The sequence below is a fragment of the Rhinolophus sinicus genome, linkage group LG15 (genome assembly GCF_036562045.2).
Source record: "Rhinolophus sinicus isolate RSC01 linkage group LG15, ASM3656204v1, whole genome shotgun sequence".
Classification (NCBI taxonomy): Eukaryota; Metazoa; Chordata; class Mammalia; order Chiroptera; family Rhinolophidae; genus Rhinolophus; species Rhinolophus sinicus.
Genome location: NC_133764.1, coordinates 17,564,765 through 17,590,757, shown reverse-complemented (window position 1 = coordinate 17,590,757; position 25,993 = coordinate 17,564,765). Strand labels below are relative to the sequence as shown.

At 43.7% G+C, this 25,993-nt stretch overlaps 1 protein-coding gene across 2 annotated transcripts in view; it reads right to left on the bottom strand.

The window, feature by feature from the left end:
• PHF12 (PHD finger protein 12) overlaps positions 1-25,993 on the bottom strand; it is a 37,761-nt gene that overhangs the window by 7,382 nt on the left and 4,386 nt on the right. For both annotated transcript variants that reach the window (XR_012492286.1, XM_019739476.2), the window contains exons 3-8: positions 11,176-11,248; positions 8,195-8,588; positions 6,812-6,932; positions 5,508-5,640; positions 3,515-3,679; positions 361-519 (exon numbers count right to left, since the gene is read on the bottom strand). Coding sequence is in view for 1 of the 2 variants with exons in the window: in XM_019739476.2 (XP_019595035.1) it covers positions 361-519; positions 3,515-3,679; positions 5,508-5,640; positions 6,812-6,932; positions 8,195-8,588; positions 11,176-11,248 (1,045 nt within the window). In the remaining variant the exon portion in view is untranslated. The remainder of the gene's footprint in view (positions 1-360; positions 520-3,514; positions 3,680-5,507; positions 5,641-6,811; positions 6,933-8,194; positions 8,589-11,175; positions 11,249-25,993) is intronic.

Sequence of the window (25,993 nt, the reverse complement as noted above, 5' to 3'; positions counted from 1 at the left end):
CACCTTGTGACCAACGCTCAGCCAGCAGGTTCGGGAAGCACCTGCTGTGTGTCCAGCTCTCTCACCCAGCCTCTATGGGGGCCTCCTGAGCTCTTTCTACACGAGTGCTCTGCTCATCTCACAGCACAGTGGGGGCTGTGGAGAGCAGCAGACTGGTTGACTCTAGTTCTCTCACTTGCCTCAGAATCTGAGCCAGAGGTTCTCCCTGAAATATTCAACTCTTGGGGTGGGGAGAATGAGGGTAGGGGTGGGTGGGGTTGTAGAAGACGGGGGTGGGAATGACACTGGCTATTTCCAATAACAGCTGCACTGAGATGATAGGAAGATTACAATTGGAATCCCAGCCCTGCCTCCACTCACCTCTTGCTGCTCTGCCTGCGTGGCTAAGTGCTCAGAGTTCAAAAGGTGCATCTGTGATTCCTCAGGGATCCCATTGCAGATCAGCTCCCCATCCCGAATGGCCGCGGGTGCAATGAGGGGGGGTGGAAACTGGTACTGAGATTTTATAGCATCGGGAACCTGTTTGGGATAGACAGAAGGAGGAAGGAGAGGGAGATTGTGCCAACATGTCAGTTGATTCTGCTTTGGCCACACTTTTCTGTCCGTGGTGCTGATGCCCAACGGACCATCATCCACTCTGGGGAGAAGGCGGCTCAGTGGGCTGCAAATGCTCTGTGTCACCATCTCTGACTCTGACGCATATACACACTAGCCTGAGAAGGCACAGGAACATCAGGCACACCCTCTGCTTTTCTTCATTAAGGTCTAGGGCCCGAAGAAGCCAGAAACCACTGCGTGCTGCCTTTTCTTTGGCCTAGAAAGGGGAAGACTGACACTGAATGGGCCTTCAGAGCGGTACCCTAGGCTCTTACTGCTTAGGGTCAAGTTTGGGAGGTGAGTGAGCAATATCTGAGAGAAAAAAAGTTAAATGAGGTCACAGTCACAAAAAGAGATGCTCAGCATGAGGCCTGGCTCGTGATAAGCACTCAATCGAGGTCAGTTTTCTTCAACCATTCATTCATGGCTCATGAAACAACTGAAGATCTCTTTGTGGCACAGAGACAGAAGACACACTCCGAATCACACCATGTAAGAATGAAAAAGCCACACAAGCAAAGAATCATTCATACATTCGACCAACATTTATTGAGCACCTCCTGAGTCTGGGTACTGTGCCAAGTCCTAGAAATCCAGAGATGACTGAAACTTAAGCCCTGCCCTCAAGGAGCTCACAATCTAGTAGGAGAAACACAGAAACATTACAGTACAATGTTAATGGGTCCCAGCATGACGGCATGTCTAAGGAGCTATAAAAAACCGGAGAGAAGAGTGCTTCTTTCTATCTGGGGGACAGGAGCTTGGAATTTGGGGAGACTATAGGAAGGCAATATTTGAGCTGAGACTTGGAAGTTGAGAAGGAACTTCCAGGCAGATCATGGTGAGAAATAGGGTAGGAGAGCAGCACATAAGGCAGAGATGAGAAAGCATCTGGTAGATGTGGAAAACATTTGCAGAACCAACAGAGTTGGTGACCAAATTTTTAGGGAGGATAAGGGAAGAAGAGCTGAAAATGGTTCCTAGAATTTTGGCTTGAGGGACTCGGTGGAGATCGCTGTCATTCACTGAAACAGGAAATACAAGAGGAAGAGCAGATTTGGAGGCAGAAGACTTTTGGTCTTGGGCAGGTTGAGACTGAGGTGTCTGTGGGATGGGCAGGCAGAAATGGATCTGGATATGAGGAGAAAGGCAAGCAATATGGAATTAAGAGTCATCACCCTTAACAGTGGTGGCTGGTGCCATGAGTTTATCTGAAGTCACCCAGGAATGGGAGCGGAGGAATGGAGGGGCAGGCTAGTCTAAGGTTGCCCCCTGGGGAAGAGTGAAGGAGTAGGGAGGGGAAGGAGGAATCCCCAACAAACTATAAAGTTCTTAGCTGATTGTGCCTGCACTGTTATTCTTCAAGGATAAAGGCCAACGTCCAGGACAGAACTGGAGCTGCACCCTGTGCTCAGGTGCTGAGTCCTCATTGCACTCAAACAGTACAAGTACGAAGTGCTTGTCAGGCAACTTGTACCCTTGGGTTTTTGCCAAGAATAGGGAAACATTTAAAAAGGGAGGGAGCATCATGAAACCACAGGATTTTATCAAGGCCTCCTGGCCTGTTCACTTCAGCAGCCAGGTTCTCTTCCAAATCTACATGGTGAATTACACAGTCCAGATTTCTTTCAGATCTGCTTAACTAACTAAGGTATGAAGCATGCCACCTCTGATATACTCTACCCCCAATTGAAAACACCTTAATTTTAGAAAACGGGTGTTCCCATTGAAGTATAAATATTTACATAGTTAAGAGTTTGTTATCCAAATTTAACAGTTAACATTTGGCTGGTACTGACACCCACTGGAAGTGATGGGAGTGGTGTGATTTTAAAGTGTGGCTGCCACCAAGTGGCCGTATTTGAGAATTGCTGGTTTCTACTGACAAAAAGTCTGTGGGGTTATTTCAAAAGAAAAATCCAATATATAGATGATGTAGTGTTACAGAACTGCGTATCTTAAATCTATGTAACTTTACTAACAATTGTCACCCCAATAAACTTTTTAAAATTTATTTATTTTTTTAAATTAATTCAAGTTTATTGGGGTGACAACTGTTAGTAAAGTTACATAGGTTTCAGGTGTACAATTCTGTAATACATCATCTATATATCACATTGTGTGTTCACCACCCAGAGTCAGTTCTCTTTCCATCACCATATATTCGATCCCCTTTACCCTCAGCCATCCCCTCCCCAATTACCCAATAAACTTTAATTTAAAAAAAGGAAAACATCCAGTTTATGTATGAGTATACAGTGCTGGGTTCTCTAGGTTAAATGAATGAGGGGATTGAATGGTTATGAGAAATTATAGCCTCCACACCACCAAATGCTTTTCAACGAAGAAAATGTTTCTGTCAATCTCTGTGGACACTCTTGAGCAACTGTCAAGTACACACGAATGTTAGGTATTAGACCACAGTTAAGAGTGTCGATGACACATTAACAGCAGCCTGGAAAAAGAGATTTAACTCCTTTAGACATTTTCCCATTAAGTTCCTTAGCTGGGATGGGTCCTCACTCTCCACAAGGCCCTCTGCTGAATTACCCTCACCTGCGCCTCACCCGCCAGCTCTGGGAAAGGGGCCATCTAACAGGAAGAGATGGCATGAGGTCCAGGTGAGAGGCAGTAACAGCAGAACACATCTAAATTTGGTGGGAGGGGCTAAAGGGCATTTATCCTCCGAGAACCAGAGACTTGCAGTTTGAAGGGCTACTTTGGGGTTTGGCCTTCATAGTCCTGATCACCCTCTGCAAGCATTAAAACATAGTCACATTCGTTACTTGTTGAGACACCACAGACAAGTCTCAGGGGCTTCAGTCTCCCGATCTGTAAAGTTGGGACCATGACCCCCTGTCTACGCCCAGCAGGCAATCAGAGACCACCAACCTGCCTGCGCCAGGCTGTGACTCACCTTCAAGCTTCTTCTTTTGAATGACTGGAGCACACGGCGGTTGGGAGGGTGCTTCTTATGGATTCGGTTCAGGAAGTCCACTTTGACGACGTGCTGTGAAATGGTGTCCTGGAAACGGTCAAACACCTGGCACCGATTACTCAGCGTCATATTCTTCTGGTTCAGCTAGGAACAGAGCAGACAGATTCTCGCGGTGAACCTCAAAAGGCATCCCTGTCCCAACTATTCTCTAGGTTAAATAGGACCAATGGGTTCCTTCTGTCAGGGGCTGCTATGTCAACACTCCTGTCAGAGGGCTGGGAACATGCATGAGACTTTCTCCCTCAGCCCTGCCCAGTCCAGCCCGGGAAAACTGCTATGTTCCTAGTACCTAGAGAGGCTTGAGGGGGACAGGAAACAGGGAATTAGCCAAGAAGTGCCCTTCCAGATTCAGCCTGTGATAGTCTCCTGTCTAGCTCAGACCACTCTAACAGTGTACCCTAACAGAGCACCGGTTTCTTAGGAGATACAGGCCGTGGTCCTCAAGAGACCCAGACTCCGTTCCTAGCAAGACTCTCCCACCACAGAAAGCAGGACCGTTTCCTCTATAGGTGTTTAGCTGGCAGCTGGGATGAGCACCAGAAGCACGTGTGCCCTGCCACCTTCCTACTCCACGGCACTAGGGGCATTAGCGAAGCCACCTGGATATCAGTCTTATTCTATAGGAGGCAGGAAAGCTTGGCCTGTTCTCGGAGGCCAAAGGGGGAAAACATATAGAAACTACACCACATTTCTCCCTCTGGCCCCTTACACTTCAATTCATAAAAGTCTGTGTGGCAGCTCCCTGCCACACACTTAATGAGAAAATAAAAACATTAAGTGGCTAACAAAAAATTACCCAATTAATAATTTCTCATCTGCTGAAAAGGTGCTCTTTAAGATTCATATTTGGGTAGACAGCTCATGTTTTGTTTTGTTTTTTTCCTGGTTCAGCAGAAGGCAAAACAAGATACTCACAATGAGCCTCAGAGAGGTTAGTTCGTCTTAGATAAAACTTTCTGAGCGGCATTAGTCAACCGGAGAAGGCAAAGCAACTCTTCCCTTCCATGTGTGCAAGTCTGTAACTGAGGTTCCTCTCGGTACGAGGTGGGGAGCACACTCATGTTGAGGGCCAACAGTCATCCCATGGTTATTACCATTTGATAGACGATGTCTGCAGCAATAACCTTTTTAATTTAGAGAGGCCGCTCGTACAAGGGAGCTGCTGCTCCTGAAGCCCTCTCCCATTCAATCTTGTGTGTGACTATCCTAAGTGCCTATGAGGAAATGTCCTAAACCTCCTTTGGACACAGCAAACTACAGTTATAGTTCTAGCCCCAGGAAGCAGTCTGGAAAATATACCCAAGACTCCTGGGAGGTAATACCCTCAGCATCATTCATTCAATCAACAAGTTACTTATTCAACACCTATTATGTTATCATGACAAGATGGTTGTAAAAAATCCAGAAAGCAAAAAGCCTCATTTGGTGCCTAGGATTAGGTGTTCCTCTGTGACAATTCTCTGAAATTACTGGGCAGTTAACTGCCAGTGCTAACTCCTGAGATACGAGAATAAATATTTTAGAATTCTCTTAGTTTGTTCCCTCTGAAAATGAGAAGCAAGAATATATGGAAGCAACAACTGTGAGAGCATTTATTTCCATAAGGTTGGATCTAATATACTCCACACTCTTTTTGGGCTGTAATATCAACTGCTTAATTCACTGCAGAAGAAATTATTCACGAACAACAAAGTGTTGGAGGGTTAAGTCTGTGTGTGCAGCTAAAACGAGCACTGTGAGAAAAGGCAAAATACAAAGCTGAGGCATGTCACTGAGCAGGCTGGTCTGCAGAAACCCACATCTGAGACATGATAGTGAACTCTGGCGCAAAGCTACTTACTACACTTTCTACTGAACCAGTGCACGCCCCAGCTGTCCCTGGAGAGGACTGAAGTGACACCGCTGTGCTTACCACCACATGTTCAATGTGATTTGGACACATCCATCTGCCCAGGGGCATGGCAGTGAGCGGTGGCTCTAGGCAGTCCATGTGGAACAGGAGGGGGCAATAGTCACACTGGATGAGAGGGGCCACGCGGCAACTCCTGTAAAAAAAGAGATGTAGGCCATTTTTGTGGATAAGATGGGAGACTTGAAACCAATTCTACACTGGGGACAGTCTCCTTAATCCTAACATTTCATTTACCCACTTCTCCCCCCCCAATGATTCAGTTACATTCACGGTTAGGAAGCTGGATGAAGCCAAGGGATACCACCAGGCTCTCCAGTCTTCTCTCTTCTAAGAGGACTGTGTCTTGCAGGGAAGTGAATGTTTACTTGGAGTATGGCTAAAGTGTCTGTCAGAGCATGAAGGATCAATGCTCACTAGGGGAAGACAGCCAACTCTACTCTGATCTTTCTACTCCTTAAAAGAAAGCAATTAATTAAAAAAAAAATCACTAGTAACCTTTTTAGAATCTTCCACTACAGCCAGAAATTTTCCTTCGGGATGTAGCACTCAGAAAAACTGACAACCAGAGAGAGCTGTGCTGGGAAAATGATTTTGTGATGTATTCATGTAAATATAGTTCCAGGAAGGGCGCTTAAGCAAATGCCAATTATGATTTGTAACTTCTTGGGTCCTCAAGATGCACTGAAGCCATAGTTTGCGCCTGGCTCAGAGTTCTGCTGCTCTACTATCTAGTTCCCTATGGGTTTTGCTATGGAATATTTCTTCTTCATAATTTTTTTCTCCTGCTATCCTGCCCTCTAACACATTCAAGCAAGAAGTCCATCTTCAGTAATTGACAGATGGTTCCTGCCACTGAGATCCTATTTGAAGGAAACCACGAGAAGCTATAATTGGGGCAACCTAAAGGCTTTTGGGAGTCATCCAGTCTGACGTATACGAGCTATCATTGATACCTGTACTACTTTTAAACTCATCTTTCGTGATTTAAAAATGATTTGCTGTTTCTAGGGACTCGTGTCTCTGTTGGCCAGAGTTCTTCCTGCCAGCTGGTCTACGCATCTCACGCTTCAGTGTGAGTCCAATTCTTCTCATTCTAGCTTCTATAAACACAGTTTATAGCACTTTGGTACCACGAATTTCTTGAGACATTCAAGGCTCTGGGCACTCAGTCTGTCTGCTCTCATACCATCAGAATATGGATCATCCACATTTAACATACATGGTTTGGAAGAGGTGATAGAGGGGAGGGAAAAAACATCATTTGTGGAATATGAGGAAGAGCTCTTGGTACAGAAGAAAGATACCTGTTACATGTGAAGCAGACTTTGACCGGTAAGGGAACGAGACCATTGTGATCTAACTCATGCTGTGTCTTCTTAACATTTTTCCCTGTGGTTTCCTCTTTTCTTCTCCTTTTGCTAGAACCTAGAAGACAAATTGGTGGTGCTGAACTTTCCCTGGTGCAGAGTTCCTAGTCTGAGATATGGAAACAATATTAAGTGAAAGGAAGAAATCTCAGTAACAGCGTGTTTTAGATAGACATGGATCTCTTTCTGAAGTCTCCTTGGCTGGTTTCAAGTGAGAAAAAGCCTTAGAAGGGAGACTGAGACATAGTCAGAACCACGATCAGAAGTCACTTGTTCTGTGGCAGAACCACAGCTAAATGTTTTGCAAACATTAAGTGGTCAGAAGCCTAGGTTGAATACTGACATACAAAGAAATATAAATGGCCAAGTCGAATGGTCAAAAAGCATTTTCTGTGGAAGTGGCTGAGGGAAAGACTACAGTTTCACTGCATTTTAATAGAAATCAGAAACGCTTTGATTCCGTATGTATCCTACTGACCAGGACGTTTCTTAAGCCTGCCAATTTCACTCTCTCTGGAAGAAAATAAGATCTAGTAGAGCTTCTTGGTATCAAGTAGAAGCTATGACTTGATTAAAAAAAAAAAGGGTAATTTGGTAATATCTATCAAAACTATATACACATAGATTTGACCTAGTAATTCTAATATTAGGAATTTATCTTACAGATACATAGTCACATGTATACAATGATATATTTACAAAATTATTTGTTGAAGTACTATCAATAGAAACAAAAGATTCGGAACTTGAATGTCCATTAACAGGAAATTAAATTATGGTACATCTCTATAATGGACCATCATGCAACTGTTGAGAAAAATGGAGGAAAGTCCATATGAATACGGAAAGATCTCTGGAGCATACTGTTACGTGAAAAAAGCAAGGTGCAGAACAGCATATCAAGTATGCTATTTAAGGGGGAAATAATGAGCATATATCTGTATTGCTTATATATGCACCAGGATAGTCTAGAAGGAGATACACATAACCAAGTATCTGTGAGGGATAGGAAGGTGGAAACTAGGCAAATGGCAGAATGAGGTGGGAAAAAAAATTTTCATTGTAAGCTTTTCTATATTTTTTGATTTTTGAACCATGTGAATGTATTACCTAGTTTTTAAAACAAGTGATCAGGGGAAGGGTGGAAAATAGAAAACTGAACAAGCACTGTAAACGCTGAAAAGCTTCGAAGATCTCCCCAGGAAGAATCAGGAACAGCAAACCTGAGACAGCGACCCCATAGGCAGTGCTGCCCTTTGGCTGGACAGTAATTCTTCAGGGAGGCTGGGGTGGGGCAGCGGACATGATGGTTTGGCTAACCTGGAAGTGCAGTGGTACAAGTCAGTTCATTGGGCAACTGAAACTGGGTGGGGTTCCGCTCCATGGCGGCAGCGATCAGCAGCTCAAAGGGCCGCCTGAGCTGGGGCTGCACGTAGTCCGGCTCTGCTGCCACTGGCTCCTCGTCCACGTCAATGATGTCTTCGTCGACATCGTTCTGCTCAGAGGTGGGGGTCTCTGTGCTGGCGTTGGATGTGGGCGTTCCAGGCCGGCTGGCTCTCCTCTCCAGGATCCGGGCATGGGCAATGGCCTTGAGTTCAGTTTTGCTAGCTGATCTGTCCAACAAGTCAGTGTCACTGCTGGGGGATGTAGTCCGTTTCCCAGATTTGTCCACCAGTCCATTGACATGGCCCAGCTCCTTTTTCTGCTCTCGCTTCTGTGCAAATGAACAGGTGGGCCCATCACATAAAGTACCGCAAAATAGAAAGACAGGGATGCTACAAAGTACTGCTAGACCACTAACCAAAATTCTGAAAGTCTCTTAACATATCACAAACTCATCCACCTGGGGACTTGGAACACAGGTCTGTTAGTTAACAAAGCTATAGCTGAACTAAAGCTGGCAAAACTACTGCAGCGGGGAATCACCAAAAAGCATGGAAAGTTAGAAACAATTATACACATCACACATCGTTGACTCTAAGTCATCATATAATACACAATATCTCTGTACAAAGTAGAGGGGTAAAGGGATAAAGAATTAACACAACACGAATTAAGCTTCGTGAGACTGAGAACAGTGAGGATAACACAGTGAGAACAAATGAGATCATTGTCATTTGCCTTAGAGCATCCTGACCTCCTCAATGGTTTTAAGAACTTTGCTCAAAATAAAGAAAAGTCTGCAAAAACAAAGGTAATAAGTAAAACAGGCAAACAGAGCTCCCTGTCCAGGGAGATTGGGTGCCAGCCTGGAAGGTAATCACACAAGGTGGAAGGGTGAGTAGGACGGTAGCAACTCAGCAATCATGGTGTCCAAGAATGGTGGCTTTCAATGTTTCAAGTTTAACCAGAACTCAATGGGAAGGTGGGGAAACGGAAAAAGACTAAGTGCACTCATAGGACTGGATGACTGACATTTTTCTCCAGAACTCCAAACAGAGTGGTCAAGTGAAAATTCAATACTGGTCTCCAGTCAGGAGACCTGGGACCTTGTCCCAGCTCTGCCCTGATTCCCTATGACCTTGGTGACTCAGGCTGGTGGGTAGGAATTTCTCCATCTGTAAAGTGAGACTAGTAAAACCTTTCTTCTCTTCCTCTCAGGCATATGGTGAAGGTAAAGAGGGTCACGTATATAAAAGGGACGGCTCTGCGTTAGGAGAAGATCTAGCCTCCACTAGGAATAGGACTTGAACATCAGAGGTTGACGAGGCCCAGAGGGTATAGCATTTCACTCTGCTTCAGTGTAACCACAGGCGGCCATAGCAGAGAAGCGGTGGTGGGGTGGAAAAGGCAGATCTGGCTCTGGTGGGCAAAGAGGGCCATCTGAACATCATGTTCAGAGAGCAGGTCAGAGTGGCATTTCAAAAAAAGCATCCAATGTTAGAAAACAGCATACTATAACCCCCCAGCAAGTAGCTCTGCTTCCAGAAAATGGATGAAGAGGTAACAGAGCTTTGGAGTGAGACAGAATTTGGTTCCCATCTTGGCTCTGTCAATTCCCCTGAGTCCTTGCGAAAGTTATTCTGCATTTGTGAGCCTCGGTTTCTTCCTTTCTAATGGAGATACTACTGCCAGCACCCACAGATGGCTATGTGGATTAAATACGTAAAATACCCCGCATATGATGGACACTAAAAGAACATTAGTTCCTCTTCTCCATCTTTCCCTGGCTTCATCTCTTCCCCTTCATGTCCAGCTTCTTTGAGTGGCAAGTTTCTGAAAGGCCTTCTGGCTGGCAGGTGTCTCTCTCTGGCCCTGCTCTCATCTGACACACAGGAAGAGATCTTGGGAGGTGACTAGCTGGAGGACAGCCTGTTTTGTGGACTTTAGGAAAATCAAACTACAGCCGTGATTAGGTGGTTGACTTGGGCTTGGCTTGCTTTTTAATAGGAACCCTTGTACACACATTGAAAAACAATGTCTGCCTAACTGTTTACCTTCTTCTTAAAGGCTAAAAACTGTTACACACATAAACCACAACCTCTGAGTCATCTCATCCTGTTTCTGTAACCAAGGAAGTCATCATTCATTGTGACATCATGTTCAGGGTCCAAGAAAACAGAAGTGATGTCACAACAAAGGAAAGTTGCTTGGTGTATAATTAGTGTGGGGGGAGGGCAGGTGGTATACAATTCGCAGAAAAATTATAATCCACAGCCTGTAATTTGAGGATTGGTTCTCTCATAATCTGGGTGGAAACACACCTACTTCCTTTTTTGATAAGGGAGAATTTAGCTTTTGCACCCCACAGAAGCTCTCCAAGTAGAAAATAATGTTCTCAAAGCCAGTACTGAATTATAAAAGCCAAGGGAAGGGGATCTAAAGAGAGATTAGGTAACCGGGGGTACAAGTGGATCCGAAGTCCTCTCCCCCCCGCCCCCATGCACCTGGCCAAGTCTTGGGATAACAGCGACTTATTTGCCTTGGGGTGAGGGAAATCCTTTTTCCATCAAGCGGGAGAAGCAGCCTTCTTTTTCTTCAGCCACTTTCAGCCATGGATATAGCTGCCACATTCAGGCCACTTATCAGGAGGTCTACAAGGAGATCAGACTACTCCTGTCACTAGTGAAGGAACATGGCTCTGTAAACTTAACACACCTCCTCTGCCCACTTCAGCAGCCCATGTTTGGATTTTAGACCCTATTGGATTCCAAACAGTCAGCATGGGGAGAAAGAGGGTGAGTCCATGGCTGGAAGAGACAAGCCAAAGGGATGAAAATACCTTCAGGGCCAGGCCCTCTTAGCTCTAGAATATTAGCATTCTAGCTCCAGCATTCTGAGCAAAGCCTTCAGAAAATTACCTTTCGGCGAACAGTGCACCGATGACACATCCACTCCCCAGGAGGCAGCATCTCTTCACTCAGTGGAGGGTTACTGTGGGGAAAAGACAAGGATAAGACTAAGCAATGAACCCTTTGAAGTCGCAGGAAAAGCCTAGCTAGGGCCAGCACAAAGTCGCAAGCCCCTCAACTCCTATCGTGGCCAGTCCTGTAGCACTGCTAGGGCTCTTTCAAAACGCTTACTCGGCATCATTTCTAATAAAGAGTGAGCATCCCTTCCCGCCTCTTAGAAAGAGAAGCCAAATCCAGAACTATTAACACTGGGCTTATAGGGAAAGATATAAAGCACTAGTTTGGAGCCTTGAGGGTCATTCCCAAACCCTGCACCGCGCTGACAAAAATCACTGATGGGTCCTCCACACTTTTCAGTCTGTCTGTTAGTGTAAATCCAAGCTCTTTCACCTGCTGTGCAAAGCCTTCTTTCTATAACATGGTCCCATTTCATCTTCCCAGGCCCCTGTCAGGTCCACTTCCCCCTAATCAAATTGAAGGCTTGCTATTTTTTTCCTCTAGAACACTCTTCCCTTGGAAAGCAATGCCTGTCAAAACCCTATTCATCCTGTAAGGCCTGCCTCAATCAACCTATGGTAGATTAAAGATGGCTACACGTTCTTTGCTACTCCTTCCATCCAGAGGTAGTCCATTTCCTTCCTCTTAAATTGGGCTTGTTTTGACCAATATATGCAGTAGAGAGGTCACAGTGGTATAACTTCCAAGGCTGGGCCTTGAGAAACCTGCAGATTCCATTTTTACATGCTTGGAATGTTCTGTCTTAGAGCTCTGCTGTCATGCTGAGAGAGGCGACACAGAGGAGACTTGAGGCATTCCATTTAACAGCTTCTGCTGAACTCCAAGCCAACAGCCAGCCCACCACTGCTATGTGACCGAGTCATCTTCGACCACGCCAGCTCAGTGGAGCTTCCAAGTGGCAGCAGTCCCAGATAACATGTTAAACAAAAAACCACCCAGCTGAGCCCAGTCAACCTGCAGACTTGTTGAGAGATAATAACTAGTGTCTGTTTTAAACCACAGAGTTTTGGGACAGTTTGTTACGCAACAATAGCTAACTGAGCACAGCTTTTCCCGGATAACTGACATCCTAGACCCCTGGCTGCATGGTTTGGTTCTCTTTTGGCACTTGTCATGCTTTCCTTTGTGTGATAATTCTGTCTTTTAGTAGAGTGACTAAGACAAGGCTTGAATCTTTATAAAGATCTTTGTAGCTTTATAAAAAAGAGGTGGTGAACACAGTATTCATGCAGTAAGTCAACACTGAATCCCAATTAAGCCATGTAGGAATGGCCTTACTCTAATTTGGATTCAGTGTTAACTTACTGAGTGGCTACTGTGTGCACAACCTCTTTTTTTTTTTTTTTAAAATAAATCAATGATTCTCCGGATCATTGATTTCCATTAAGGTCCACCGAGAGCCATAGGAGACTTTATTAAACCCTTGGGAGGGTCCGTTTATAATGTCTATACAGCAGTTGTTCTCCGAGTGTGGTCTCCAGAGCAGCAGCAGCGGCAGCATCTGGAAACTTACTAGAGATGCACCTTCTGAGACCAGGCCAGGCCTCCCGAGTCCGAACTTCTGGGGGTGGGGCTCAGGGGTTTGTATTTACCATACCCTCCAGGTGGTTCTGCTCAACACCAAAGTATGCAAGCCACTGCTACACAGAGTAAGTCTACATTTATGCTTAAGAAATTCCTACGTTTGGTTCCTGGAGTCACCTAGTTGGAATGGTTAAGAGGAACATTTTTCTTCAAAGAATGAGGAAATACTAAAAAAAATACTTGAGAGTTGACTATATAGGACTCTCCTTTAAGTCCCAGGGCTCAATGCTACGCTACTTCACCTTTTCCACCCCAACCAGCAGTTGGCTGCCGAGTTTTCCTAGCGCCTGCTTTGCCATACTTCCCCGGAGCCCTGAGCACGCAGGTCAGGATGCCCACCACGCCCTCACAACTCCTTGCTTCCTTTCCTCCCCATTTCTTTGGTGCAATGTCAGGAGGGTCCTTTTCAGGAAGCAGGAAGCGGGAGGCACACTGGCCTGTGGAGACGTCTTCAAGCCCTGGAGGACCATGGTGACTGTCATCTGTAAAGCCTACCCTTGTTCTCTCCAATATATTTCTGCATAGGCCACATCCACACTAATGAAATGCATGCGTGTAATTTGCAAAGGCCTACAGACTCTGCTCTACTTCAGCAGATGCCGTATTAAAATTAACCCTGAAAAGCGTGTCAGTTTTGATTCTGTTTTTCTTTTCTTTCTTTTTTCCCCCTGATTCTGTTTTCTGTCATTTCTTTTTAGTTGCCCACTGGCTTTATACCAAGATACCCTACACCAAACATATAAAGCAGAGAAAAACGAAGCAAGGTGGTACAGGCTTAGATCTTTTATCAAGATGTGAATTGCCTCCTGGCCACCCTTCATGCTTCTCCCCATCTACTCCCAACCCAGCTGGCAGAGTGATTTATTTAAAAACCACAATTCTGTTCATATGATTCTCCTAATTCAAACGCCCTTCAGCATTGCCCCGTCCATCACTTTATTCTGTTCCTCAGTATTGCAGGTAACACAAGCCCTACGTCCAACTTTGCCTTTCTCCTGCTCCATTAGCCTGCTGGCTTCCTACACACTCCATACTGTTTCTCGGCTCCTTCTCTGCTCATTCCAGAGCTGCTACCCACCACCACAAAAAGCTGAGCCTTCCCCCACTCCTTCACTGGGTAGATTCCTTATCTTCTGGGGCTCAAGTCAGCACAGTTCTCTCCAGGAAGCCTTCTGATAGCCCGATTCCCTGCGCACTTCTGTACCACACTGTACTGAATGGAAACCACTAAGCACCCAAATCCCCTTCTCCACGACTCGTTTACATCTGCACAATGCCTGGCACACGGTAGGTGCTCAATAAAGCCTTACAGAACTAGGGAACACTAAAAGAATGGGCTTCTAGGAAGTGAGGGTAACCCTTCCAAAGTCACGAGGCAAGGCAACGCAAGTGGGCAGGCACCCGTTTGGTGGCTAAATCCCATGTAAAATTACTTATGTTTTCTAAGTCACAAACCAATAAGACATCAAAGTCCATACTTGCAAACCTGAACTTCATACTGAACCACCCCACCCAACTCATTTAAATCTCCTTTAAACAATTTGCTTTCTTGTTTCTCTTTCTTAGAACAGGAGTAAATGCTTACAATTTGTATTAAGAGACACTCAAAAGCAGCTGCTGGTTGGTTCCTAAAGGATAACTTTCAGAAATACCGAGTTTAAGAATTCTAGATTCTGGCCACAGGCCTCTCTTGTCTGCCCTGAAGTGTGGGATGAGGGCTGCGCGTTTGGGGAGCAGCATGGGAACTGGCCCAGTCTGAACACTGAACATTTAAAAGAGTAAGGCCTTACTGGGATTTCGCTGCCTTCTAAGAGATAGAAGAGGCATCTTGAAATAAATTTGAAAATGTGGTATCTTGAAGAGAAGGCAGTAAGATCTACGATGGGATGGAAAGAAAAGGAAGGTCTACATTTCTAGAAAATGATCATCACAGGCATAGCTGGAACGTAGGAGTCACCCATCGAAACGCTTCCTCACGATGTTTCCTCTTTGCTGCTAGCAATTCCTTTCAAGCAATTCAGAAAGCAGGTTTTCAGCTCAAAAGGAAAAGGATTCATGAAATGCCTCCAGAAAAACAGGTTCTCATTGGGGTAACCAGCTCAGGAATTAGTTCCGAAAGAGGTGGTTTTGCAAAGACTAGTTTTGTTCTGTATCAGATACTGCCCAGAAGAAAAGGATTCCAGGGAGAAAGGGGATTCTATAGCCTCAGGGACTCATGCACATATGCTGAGGACGTCCCTACCTCAGCTGCCCATCTTAAAGCTCCTTCCCCCATAAAAATGGTGCACCCATAAGTTTAGTATGCAACTTTGAAATAATTACAGGCCTAACTTGGAGATATTGCAGGTTTGGTTCCAGATCACCGTAACACAATGATTATCACCATCAAGTGAGTTACATGAATTTTTTTGGTTTCCCAGTGCATATAAAAGTTGTACTTATACCATATTGGAGTCTATTAAGTGTGCAGTAGCATTGTCTACAAAAACAATGTACATACCTTAATTAAAAAATACTTTATTGTTTGTTAAAAAATGCTAACCATCATCTGAACCTTCAGCAAGTTGTACTTTTTGCTGCTGGAGGGTCTTACCTTCAATTTGTAAAAAAATGCAGTATCTGTGAGGCGCAATAAAACAACATATGCCTGTACACGCACGCCAGAGTCTTCAAAATCATGATACGCCTGTCCCAGTTCCCTCTCATCCTCATATATCGATGAAGACAGGGTGCTAAGGGCCATTTGCTCCATAGGAAATCATTACAAGTTAAAAGGCAGGTAGTGCTGAAATTACTCTACCCAAGTTTCTGCTGCTCAGCAGTGAGAACCATGACAACACTATAATGAGATAGTGCTGCTTGTAAAGACATCAATATACTTCCTAATTGTGACGCTTAGAAATAAGTGATAATCTCATCTTACATCTAGATGGTATATTACAGTTCACAAAGTGTTTTCACAGATGCTCTTATTTGATTTTCACTACCATACTTGTGAGAATTAATTCTTATTCCCATCGTACAGGTGAGGAAACTGACTTATCTAAAGCCACGGAGCCAGTAAGCAGAATTATAACCCCAATCAATTTCCTGGCTCTTTGAAATCTTGAGCCTATGCTGTTTTTAAAGAACCTTCAGTAGTTCTCTTATTTCTGGGAAACACAGTGGAATATCCATCAGGGTACCCTCCTCGACCTCCAAGTTGAGCATTTCCTCCCATATCGGTCACTATTTACTGAGTTCTCACTGCTCACCAACCAATGACACACTGGAGGAAGGACACAAAGCAAACAAGTTATGATTTATCCCACCAAGAACCGCAGTGTTTGGGGAGAAAGGACCAAAGTCATTCGTCACTCAAGCATTTTGTGGACACTTATTTTATGCTAGGCAATGTGTTAAGTGGTGAAATTTCAGACATGGTCTTTGCTCTCACGGATTACAGGCTAGAGACAAGTTGGAAAGAACAGTTGGCAATGAGACCACATACATCAACTACAGACTGACTCTTGCCATACAGACCTACATGACTCAACTGCTTATGGATGCCAAACTCAGCAAAGAGCCCCTGAAGTTTGGTCTTTAGGTACCTAAGGGGACAGTGGCCTTTTCCCTACTCTTTCCACAATCCAGAGCTATCCAGCAAATGCTACTTCAGCCAGTGATCCTTTAAAGATGGTGAAGTTAAGGATCTTCAAGGGTTCAGAAAGAAACTGTAGTTTTAGGAGCAGGTATATTTTTGCATTTTGTAAAACTACCTGATAAAGGAAGCTTCTGGGAGTGGGGCCATTTTCCTGGAAACAGATGTTTAAGTCCATCCAGCACACATTAGTATTTGAACCTTTAGATTTCTTCTGAGAATTGTTCAAGCCCCGGGAAGAAAGATGAGCCCAGGAATAACTGTCCTTGGTATGTGAACTGGCTTGTCTTGGAAAACTGGAGGCTCTTTAGCCAACAGGCCAAGGATCTCTATTTTCTGGCTTCAAAAGAATATGGCAAGCAGGGCTTTGAGATTCCTCTGCTCTCCACGGCAGAGAGCAGAGCGCCCCGTGAGGGCGGAGCTCTTGCGGAATATCTTCCCATCTTCACTGCTGTGGATGTTTCCTTCCAGATCACTTGTTAAAGAACCCCGGCCTGAAATTCCTGGCCAGAAAGTGCCTGGTCACTGCTTTCCAATTTGCTATTTATTTTAACCCCTATCTGATCCTGAAGACAGTCTTTCAGTGATAAAACAGTTCATGACAATAGAGCTCTAAATTCTAAATCTTCCGAGATTGCAATGGAGGGCTATGCATCTCAGAGTTCGGTGGGGCTCTCTGCGGGCCTATAAACTGGTAACAGTAACACCTGTACACAAACCAACTAGAAAGCTGGTGAAGGACATTAATTAATTTTTCAATACTAAAACCCCTAAAGCCAACCTCTGTAGCAGGATTCTAGCCTCCGGACTCCCATAAACAAATCCAAATGACCTGTCTCCATTGCTGATGAGGGTGTCTCCATAGGTCTATTTCGGGAGCCCTCGGAGAGAAAACCGCACCCCCCCCCCCCCAAGCTAACTGTAACGCCTGCACCGACAGACCTCTCCTCTCCGGGTCAAATGATCCCAGCTCACAGCCACAGGACAGAGTCCAGTTCTAATCTAGAATTCCTCTTTCATTCACTAATGAGGCTGCAGCTCACCCCTGCAGGTGGAAGATGTTAGGAGCTGTCATGGTTCTTGGCTCGCTAATTAAGAGGATCTATTTCAAGTCATACACCAGTATAGCTGCTCCGAGTGGAACCTCACTCATCCCCTCGCCTATTAATACTTGTGAACCTCCAAGACATTAACATTTACTTCAGATTTAGTCCCCGCCAGTGGGACCTGTTGCTCCATAGCACTGCGTTAATTATCCATCCAGCACAAGCAGTATTTCAATATGGAACTGGAAGGGAGAAGGGGGAGGGGAACAAAAGAACAAAGGGAGGAGGAGAGAGGTGGAGGGAGACAGGGAGACAGGGAAGCAGAATGACTGCCTTTTATTTCCAAGACCTATTTTTTGTACTACAACATGCAGATTAAAAGGGTGTTGGGCTCTGGACTTGTTTTTAAAAATGTTAGGTTACTGATGTATAGCTTGCAACTGTCCATCCAGCTAAGTGACACTGACGTTTTAAAACTTGAGCCAATGGCAGCCAGAGAGACATGAAAATATCACTTAACCAAATTAAAAGCTTTGGTGTATATCTTAGGAAAAAAGGAAGCAAGTGGATGAAAAATATTTAAGAAAGAACACACTCCATTTTCTCTTCCTGGCCTGACAAAATATTGTGTCATATAAACACTTAATAGGAACACTATGTAAACAGCGTATCTATACACAATGTACCAACAGCCTTCTCCTCGGGTTTTCTTCTAAAAGAGGCCAGTCACACGAACTGGTCGTGTCCCTCCTGTCAGAACCCATCATTGTCTAAGAATCAGAGAAGCTCTTTAGCCATATGTGGCAGTTTCAGTTGAAATAAAATATCAGTTAGATTAAGACAGATCTCACTGGCCCCCCATCACCATCTGTATATTCTCTCCTTTTTTTGGTGGTGGTGGGGTGTTCAGCAAGCAAACAACAGCACTGAGCAGTTTTGATTTTTAATTTTACAGTTCATGGGTCTCATCCATGCAGCTGCGGTCCACTACCAGGTAAAAAGCCTGCCATTATATTTAACGGCATTGTGTAAGACCAACTGCAAAAGACAATACATGCTTAGCACAGGCTGGCCTCCTCAGACTGGCCCTGCTACCCTCAGCCAGCTCAGGCCATGTGTTGGTACCAGCAAAAATGGGAGTAAAGGTGATTGTTGACAGGACCATAATCAGGTCTTAGCCTCCCAGCAGCCATTGAGATCTATAAAGGGACCAATGAGCGCAGAAAACAAGCCTTTTATAAATTGAAACCAGCTACTGTCCTGGAAAAGCTAAGAGGTCCTAGGTAAAGTTTAACTTAAAATTATCTTTTAAAAATTAAAAGCTGTATCAATGTGGTCACATTTAATGGCCTAGGTTTCGAGGGAACAAAATTGAATGAAATTTCAATGTCAGCAGAAATAGTAAGCTTCCTCTGGACACTTGTGTGGCCATCAACTGTCATCTTTAAGTATGGCTGGCTTCTCAAAGGCAGGGAAGAGGTGGTCGTATTGAAGGATATTGGAGCGATGAATGCTTAGGGAAAGTTCGCGGGGTCCCTGAACCTTAATGAATCCCTTATCCTCCTTCATCCCCGCTATTGACTCAAACACAGCAAACGCCACAAAGTACATGAAAAGTACAAGGATTGCGGATGTTTTCATGCAAAGCCTCAGTCACAGTGTTAACAAGACCAGTAAAGTGCCAGGCTATTACAAATGCCCCATTGAGAAACTTAGCGAGTTGCGTCACTTCCACAGGCATACAATCCTTTCAAACCAGCTGACTGTGCCCCCAAATTTTATCGCCTTCTATGTAAAGCTGGCCTGCGGCATCCTCCTAGTAAAGGACACCTGGAGAAGAGGGGTACAAGTTAGTGCAGGGAAAGGAGGGAGGAAGGAGGGTAGAGCACCAGCAGTTTGTTATCCCAGGTGTTTGCTAACTTCTCTACGAGGTGCCACAGGGCCTGATCTATTATTGGCTTGGCTATTCTGGCGATCCTGGCTTCTGCAGAATGGAAAATGGACTGGCTACAAACATTTCTAAAATGGGCTTCATTCATTCACCTTATGATAAATGTAGGAGTGCGTCTATTTTGGAAAAGAGTCAATATTCTGGCCTCAAGAGTCACTTTCTAACACTCCTAGGGATCATTCCATTGGAAAGAGGAAGCAACAATTATAACTCTGTATTCCAGAAGAGTTCTCAGAGGTATGAAAAACTGAGTGCTGTTCTACGGCCAAATGTTAATGGACTATCAAAAACAAGGCAATAGTTAGGCCACATTATTCTTACAGACACAGGTCAGGGAATCTGGACCAATTTACATCTTATAGATACTGGACCTAAAATTCTATGAGGGCTGGGAAAAGGAAAACCACTAACAATGTCTTTATTTGAAATCCAACTAAATATATAGAGAGCAGGTTTCTATTTAAGACCCAGCTGCTTTTCCCTAAGAAGGATTTCTGCTTCATTTACCCTTCTCTGACAGGATCTTCTATTTAAAAAAAAAAAAGGGGGGGGGGGGAGGGAGAATAATGCCATTATTTGGGCCCAAACAGCATAGGGTTTATTTCCCTCCTTCTTTTACCCTTACCCTCTCCCCTCCCCCAATTTCACTCCTAAACCTCAAAGCTCCCCGCCCTACATGACTGAAGTAATCTCCTGGGCGCGCTGTCAAACTGTGCTGTCGTGGTTTGATGCCACAGCTAAGAGCTGACTTGAGCTGCTGAAGCCTTCAGTTATACCCCCGGTGACCTATTTAGAAGTTAAACATACTTCTCAGAAGCAGAGCACCAGGAGTTTTCCCTTTGGCCCACTTTTCTCTCAGATGGTCCCTAACCAAAGAACGACTGATCGATCACCTTAAAGACCTGTGTGCAAAAATGGTTAAGATTTGAGGAAAGCTTGTATGCAGCAAGCACACGAGCCTTGGACATGAGCTTTCCCCCGTAACTTAAACTGCAGACGCTTTTCTTGCTATACAACTACCAACTATAGCCTGTAGTCAAAGATGTCTGGTATCATGGAATTAGGCAGTAAAGTTCGAAAGGCTAAGTGTCATGTATGGTAGGCAAAACTACGAGGACTACAGAGGGATAAAGCAAAACAAGAATGATAAAACAAATCAGTATTTATCAAAAGGCCAAAATTAGTGACCGAATTCTCCCTACATTTAAGATGTGCTTTCAAAAACAGGCAAGCAAGATCAAGGATAAGTTGAATGTAGACAACCTCTGTATAGAATTATGCAAAGTTACAGGTTTATACACATTTAATGAGATTAATGGTATATAATTTTCATAAAGTATTTTGACCAATAATTGATGATTGTCAATGGAAAAAGTTCACTGTAGAGTTTCCCTCTAATGTTTCCAGCGTTTAGTTAAAACCAGGAATCAGTAGAACTCTGTCTGATGGTTCAGTGAACACAGGAATTAAAAAGCTCCCAGCTCATCACAGGAGCCCGGGATTGGTGGAAAGCAGAACAAGAGGAGCTCCGCGCTGCCCAGGTTTGTAACGCAGACTTACTAAGCTCACTTGAAGTTTGATGTATTTCATTAGCTTCTCTGCACAAATGCGGACAGAGAAAAACAATACTCAACATCTCTCTGGATATCACAGCTGGATAAAAGCCTATAAATGTGCTGGTGTTGCCACAAACAGGGTTCCCCCCTGAAACTCGAGCTTGCTAGTAATTCTGAGAGGTTCCCCCACCCCCACCTGGTCTGGAGGTGAAGTGATGTCTCTGGGTTATGGCTAAATTCAAACTCTGTGGAGAGTCCTCTCTTGCACACTCGAGATTATTTCAAAAAGAGCCTCATGCAGGGCCCAAATCAGTGGGAAAGGCTGTTACTAGGTTCAGACATGGAGTTCTTCCCCACCCTGCAGTTACTTTCTGTCTTTTGTCCTTTCAAGACTGGGAAACATTTTCTGAGAGATATGCTGTACAATTTGTCAGAAAAGAGGGGGAAATTAAACACCAAAACTATTCCCATACAGGAAAGTAAATGTAATTGGGGGGGGGAAGGAATGGTCACCGTGTTTGTGCTAACAAAGGTACCATCCACTTAGAAGAACCCAGACATAATTATAAATTCTGTTCCTCAAACAGTGTTTATCTTTGCACATCTCTCATTTGTAATATCACTAGGTATTATGCAGTGGTAAGCGGAGGAAATGGGTCAGCCAATGGCAAGTTGAAGATCTTATAAGTAAAAAATGCATATTAATTCATCTAACCTACCAATCATCATAGCTTAGCCTAGCTGGTTTCTACTGAATGTGTATCACTTCTGCGCTCTCATGAAGTTGAAAAATCCTAAGTTGGCCGTGGCAAGTCAGGGACTGTCTGTAGTTTACTGAGCATTTAGTACATGACTGCAAACGGGAAAAGAGCTCTTTGAATGAGTGAGTCGTTTTTCATTACTTACAAAATGTTATCAGCCTGCCTGGTGTACTTGGAATTTGCTTATTGTGAATTCAACAACAGCTCCATGTAGGAGCCACGTTCCTTTTTGCTGATGGGTCAAATCAATGATGTCTCCTTTTATCAGCGTTTACTGCATCCCTCAGTGTCTTTTGCCTTCTACACAAATGTGCGAAAACTTCACCTTTATTCTTATTTACTGAGATCCAGATTTAGAAATAAACTTGGGCTTAAAGGATGAGGATTTTGATACCTGCAAATGGCAGAAAAAGGAGTCATCTTTGTATTCTTCGTAATTGCTCTCGAGTCATGGGAAAAGTAGTCAGCTAGTGACCTGTGCATGCGTTCTGGGAATGGTGACAACTCTGCAATACCAAAGTGCCTTTCTGAAATTTGGTCTAGGACTTGCACTGAATACAATGTCCTCCTCTTTCAGGAAACTGGCAGGCGGACAGCTGTACTCCTGTCCTGTCTCTTGGGAGGCTAGTATTAGGCAGAGGTGCTCTTATAAGTGTCACTCATTGAATGGCAATGCAGCTGGCCATGTTGTACTCCCCAGGGGCTCTAAGTCAAAAGAAAAGCACAGTGGAGGGAGGAAAACAAACTTTTTTCCCCCTGCTCTGGTGACTTAAAATAAGAATGTGTTTCCAGGAGTTTGTATTTCATCATTATAATAAGTGCCACCATAACCCCAACCAGAATCTTCTAGCAGGGTGCCCTGCTTAACTACACACCCAAGGAATCGTTGTGTATGTGCTAGGGGTGGGACAGGAAAGTCCAGAGATGGATTTCAACACTCTTACCCATAACCAAAACCAAACAGCATTCAGCTTCATTTATTTTCTATTGCCCTGTCACTTGTGTGATAGAAGAAAAGATGTACCCGTTTCTATCAAGAAGCAGGACGCCTGCATTTCTAGGTAGCAAAAATCCTCTTGGGAGCATCGAGGCAGATTGGTTTTTTTTTTTTTAACAAGCTATATAAAACCTGCAGGCAAATAGTCTCTGCACTCTTTCCACGTGTACTGCTACCTGGGCTTATAGCTAGACATATAAACAGGTGAGTCCACTGCAGCGTACAAACAACTTTTTGTTCTTAATCGGGTTCAAAAGACAGTTCATTACCTGGAGTTATTTCCACCCCAATCTGTTACCAATCAAACTTGAGGCAATTAAAATCTTAAACTAGGGGCCCCAAGTACGAGAAATGCCTACACATAGAAATTTTCTACCGTGGCTGGTAGGTGCCAGGTGGACATGCTTCCTTAGGGCAGGCAGTGGATATTTTTATACTTCCTCTAAGGGAACTTTCAGCCTTAGACTTCTTTGCTCAGAAGGGTCACTCAGAAAAGTTGCAACAGCAACATACCCTATCACATTGTGAGATTCTCTGCACTGAGATGCACCATCCTGACTGAATCAAGTTCAGAGAAGAAACCCTTTACTCTGTCATTACATAGATAAGACAGGCACAGGCATTCAAGTATGCTTAAATCAGCCACCTTTTTCTAGGTAAGACTCACAAATTGAAAAATAAAGAGGAAGTGAAAAGACAACTCACAGGATAGGAGAAAATACTTGCAAATCATGTATCTGACAAGGGACTTGTGTCTGGAATATGTAAAGAATTCTTAAAATGCAGTAACTAAAAAACCCAAATAACACAGTTAAAATTGGACAAAGGACCTGAATAGACATTTCTCCAATAAAATATACAGATGGCCAACAAGCACATGAAAAGATGCTCAACATCACGAGTCATCAGGGAAATGCAAATCAAAACCACAAGAGATAGCACTTCATACCCTTTGGATGGCTTTAATCAAGAAGACAGATAATAACAAGTGTTGGAAAAGATGTGGCAAAAGTGGAACCTGCATATACCGCGGGTGGGAATGTAAAACGGTACAACCACTTTGGAAAACAATCTGGCAGTTCTTCAAAGGTTAAACATAAGAGTTACCCAGCAATTCCACTTCTGGGTATACACCTAACAGAAATAAAAACATGTTCACACAAAAACCTGCACACAAATGTTTATAACATCATTATTCACAATAGCAAAAAGTAGAAACAACCCAAACGTCCGTCAACTGAGGAACGAATAAAATGTGGCATATCCACACATGGAATAGTACTCTGCCATCAAAAGTTAGTAAGTACTGATAAACCTTACAAGGATGAACCTTGAAACCACCAAGCCTTTCTGATGGTCAGTTGTACTTTCCCTCAGAGCTTAATAAAAACCAGTGTTTCATTTAACGTAGTAGTGACTATTTGAATCCCTTTTCAGTTGAAATTAAATAATGTCTTTATGATTTGGCTTTTAAAAATTCTCTTGGGGACATACCTAAGAATTTAAAACAAACATGAATCCATCTTCAAACTAAAAATGAAGGCAGTACCTAAACATGTCTTTTACACATTTACACATGTAAAAAATACACTAGTCATTTACAAAACCAAAAGTGGTCCTAATATATTAGTGGAACCCATCTACAAAGTACTTCGAGAGCCTTAACCAACAGCGGGAGATCGATGGGATTAGAACTGTGTCTTGCCTTTCACTACTGAGTATAGCAATTAATTTTGGGACAGGCCCCAAATGAAAAAATTTGCACAACAGTACCACTAAGTACTTGCCTTAATTACACGAAAACTGTTACCTTTGAATAGTATTACCTCCCCCTTCCCACTTTTAATATTTGTGATGCCTCCTTTCTCAACCAAAGCCATCTAGGTCACAAACATTTTGTGAGTAAACAACTCATACTAAATATTCATCTTGTATTTTTAAACAGTGATTATCCTTTCCCTTTGGACTAAAGCATTCATGTCACAAGAATTAGCCCGAGCCCCACATTAGGTTTATAAAGCAAGCATGTAAAATTGAGTCGAAGGTGAACAGTATTGGACTCTCCTTGTTTGAACGGACCATTTAACAATACTACACACCCAGCTTCCAACGCCAACACAGCAAACACAAACATAAATAAATAAAATACACATAAAATCAATCATTTTCCCACTGAGGGGGCAGGGTGAAAGGAGGGAGTCCTGATATTAACACCTCCAGTTCTTGAGTGCCAGGCTTCCAAGCACTTAGAAAGTGTCAGAAACTACAGATTCATAAGATAATGTTAATTTAAATGTATTTTAACTCATCACTTGCCTGACGCCATTCTAATGAGGAGCTAAACACAACAAAATCAGAAAAACCACCTCCTTAAAAGTTCACATAGCAAAGATCTTCTGCAAGGCAGTTCTTCTACCCTACGTGTGAAACCTTTCTTGTTCTGACTCACTGAAAATTAAATATGCAAAACTCCAAGCTGAGCTTAGTTTTGCCTGTGCAGAGACCTTTTTACTCTCATTCTTCGAAAACCTCATTTTGGATCTTGCTGCCAACACCAGAGAGAGGAAAGCTGGCCAACAATTCCAAATATAACACGCGGAGGCAAATGCTACAGAAATCTGTCTGACGGGAAGCAGCCACGCTGAGGTCTGCTGAGGTAGATGCAGTTCTCAATCCGACCGTTTCGGTCCCTCAGTCTGGAGCAAAACGCCACGAGAAAGCAGAGGAAACCATCCAGTTTCCAGTCAGCCTCGCTATGGACGCCTGATGGTATTCACTTTATCAGAGAGAACAACTCTATCCATCTCAAACAGAAAGCTGGATCAGCAGCAGCTAGATATCCACCAGCTATTCTAATTTTTTTTTAAACAGATTTTTTAGGGACCAGTCCACGGAGATTAGTATTTTCAGAAAGCTCAACTTATGGCATGCCAATTATGATAAAGGTCGGGTTCACCAGGGAACGCTTAAAAACAGATCTCTTTCCAATTCTCCAGGGGCAGGTTTACTAACCCCTGCTACCACTCTGAATAATTGATAAACCAGTTAAACTTGGATAAAATGATTACACTATCACTTAAACAAATAAAACGACATCATTAGCTCCTCAAGTTTAATTCTTTAGTGAGGTCATCGTACTGAGCACGGGACAATTCATTTCCTCGCCCAGAAGACCGTTACAGAAAACCCAAAAATAGGGTTCCCAATCTAATTG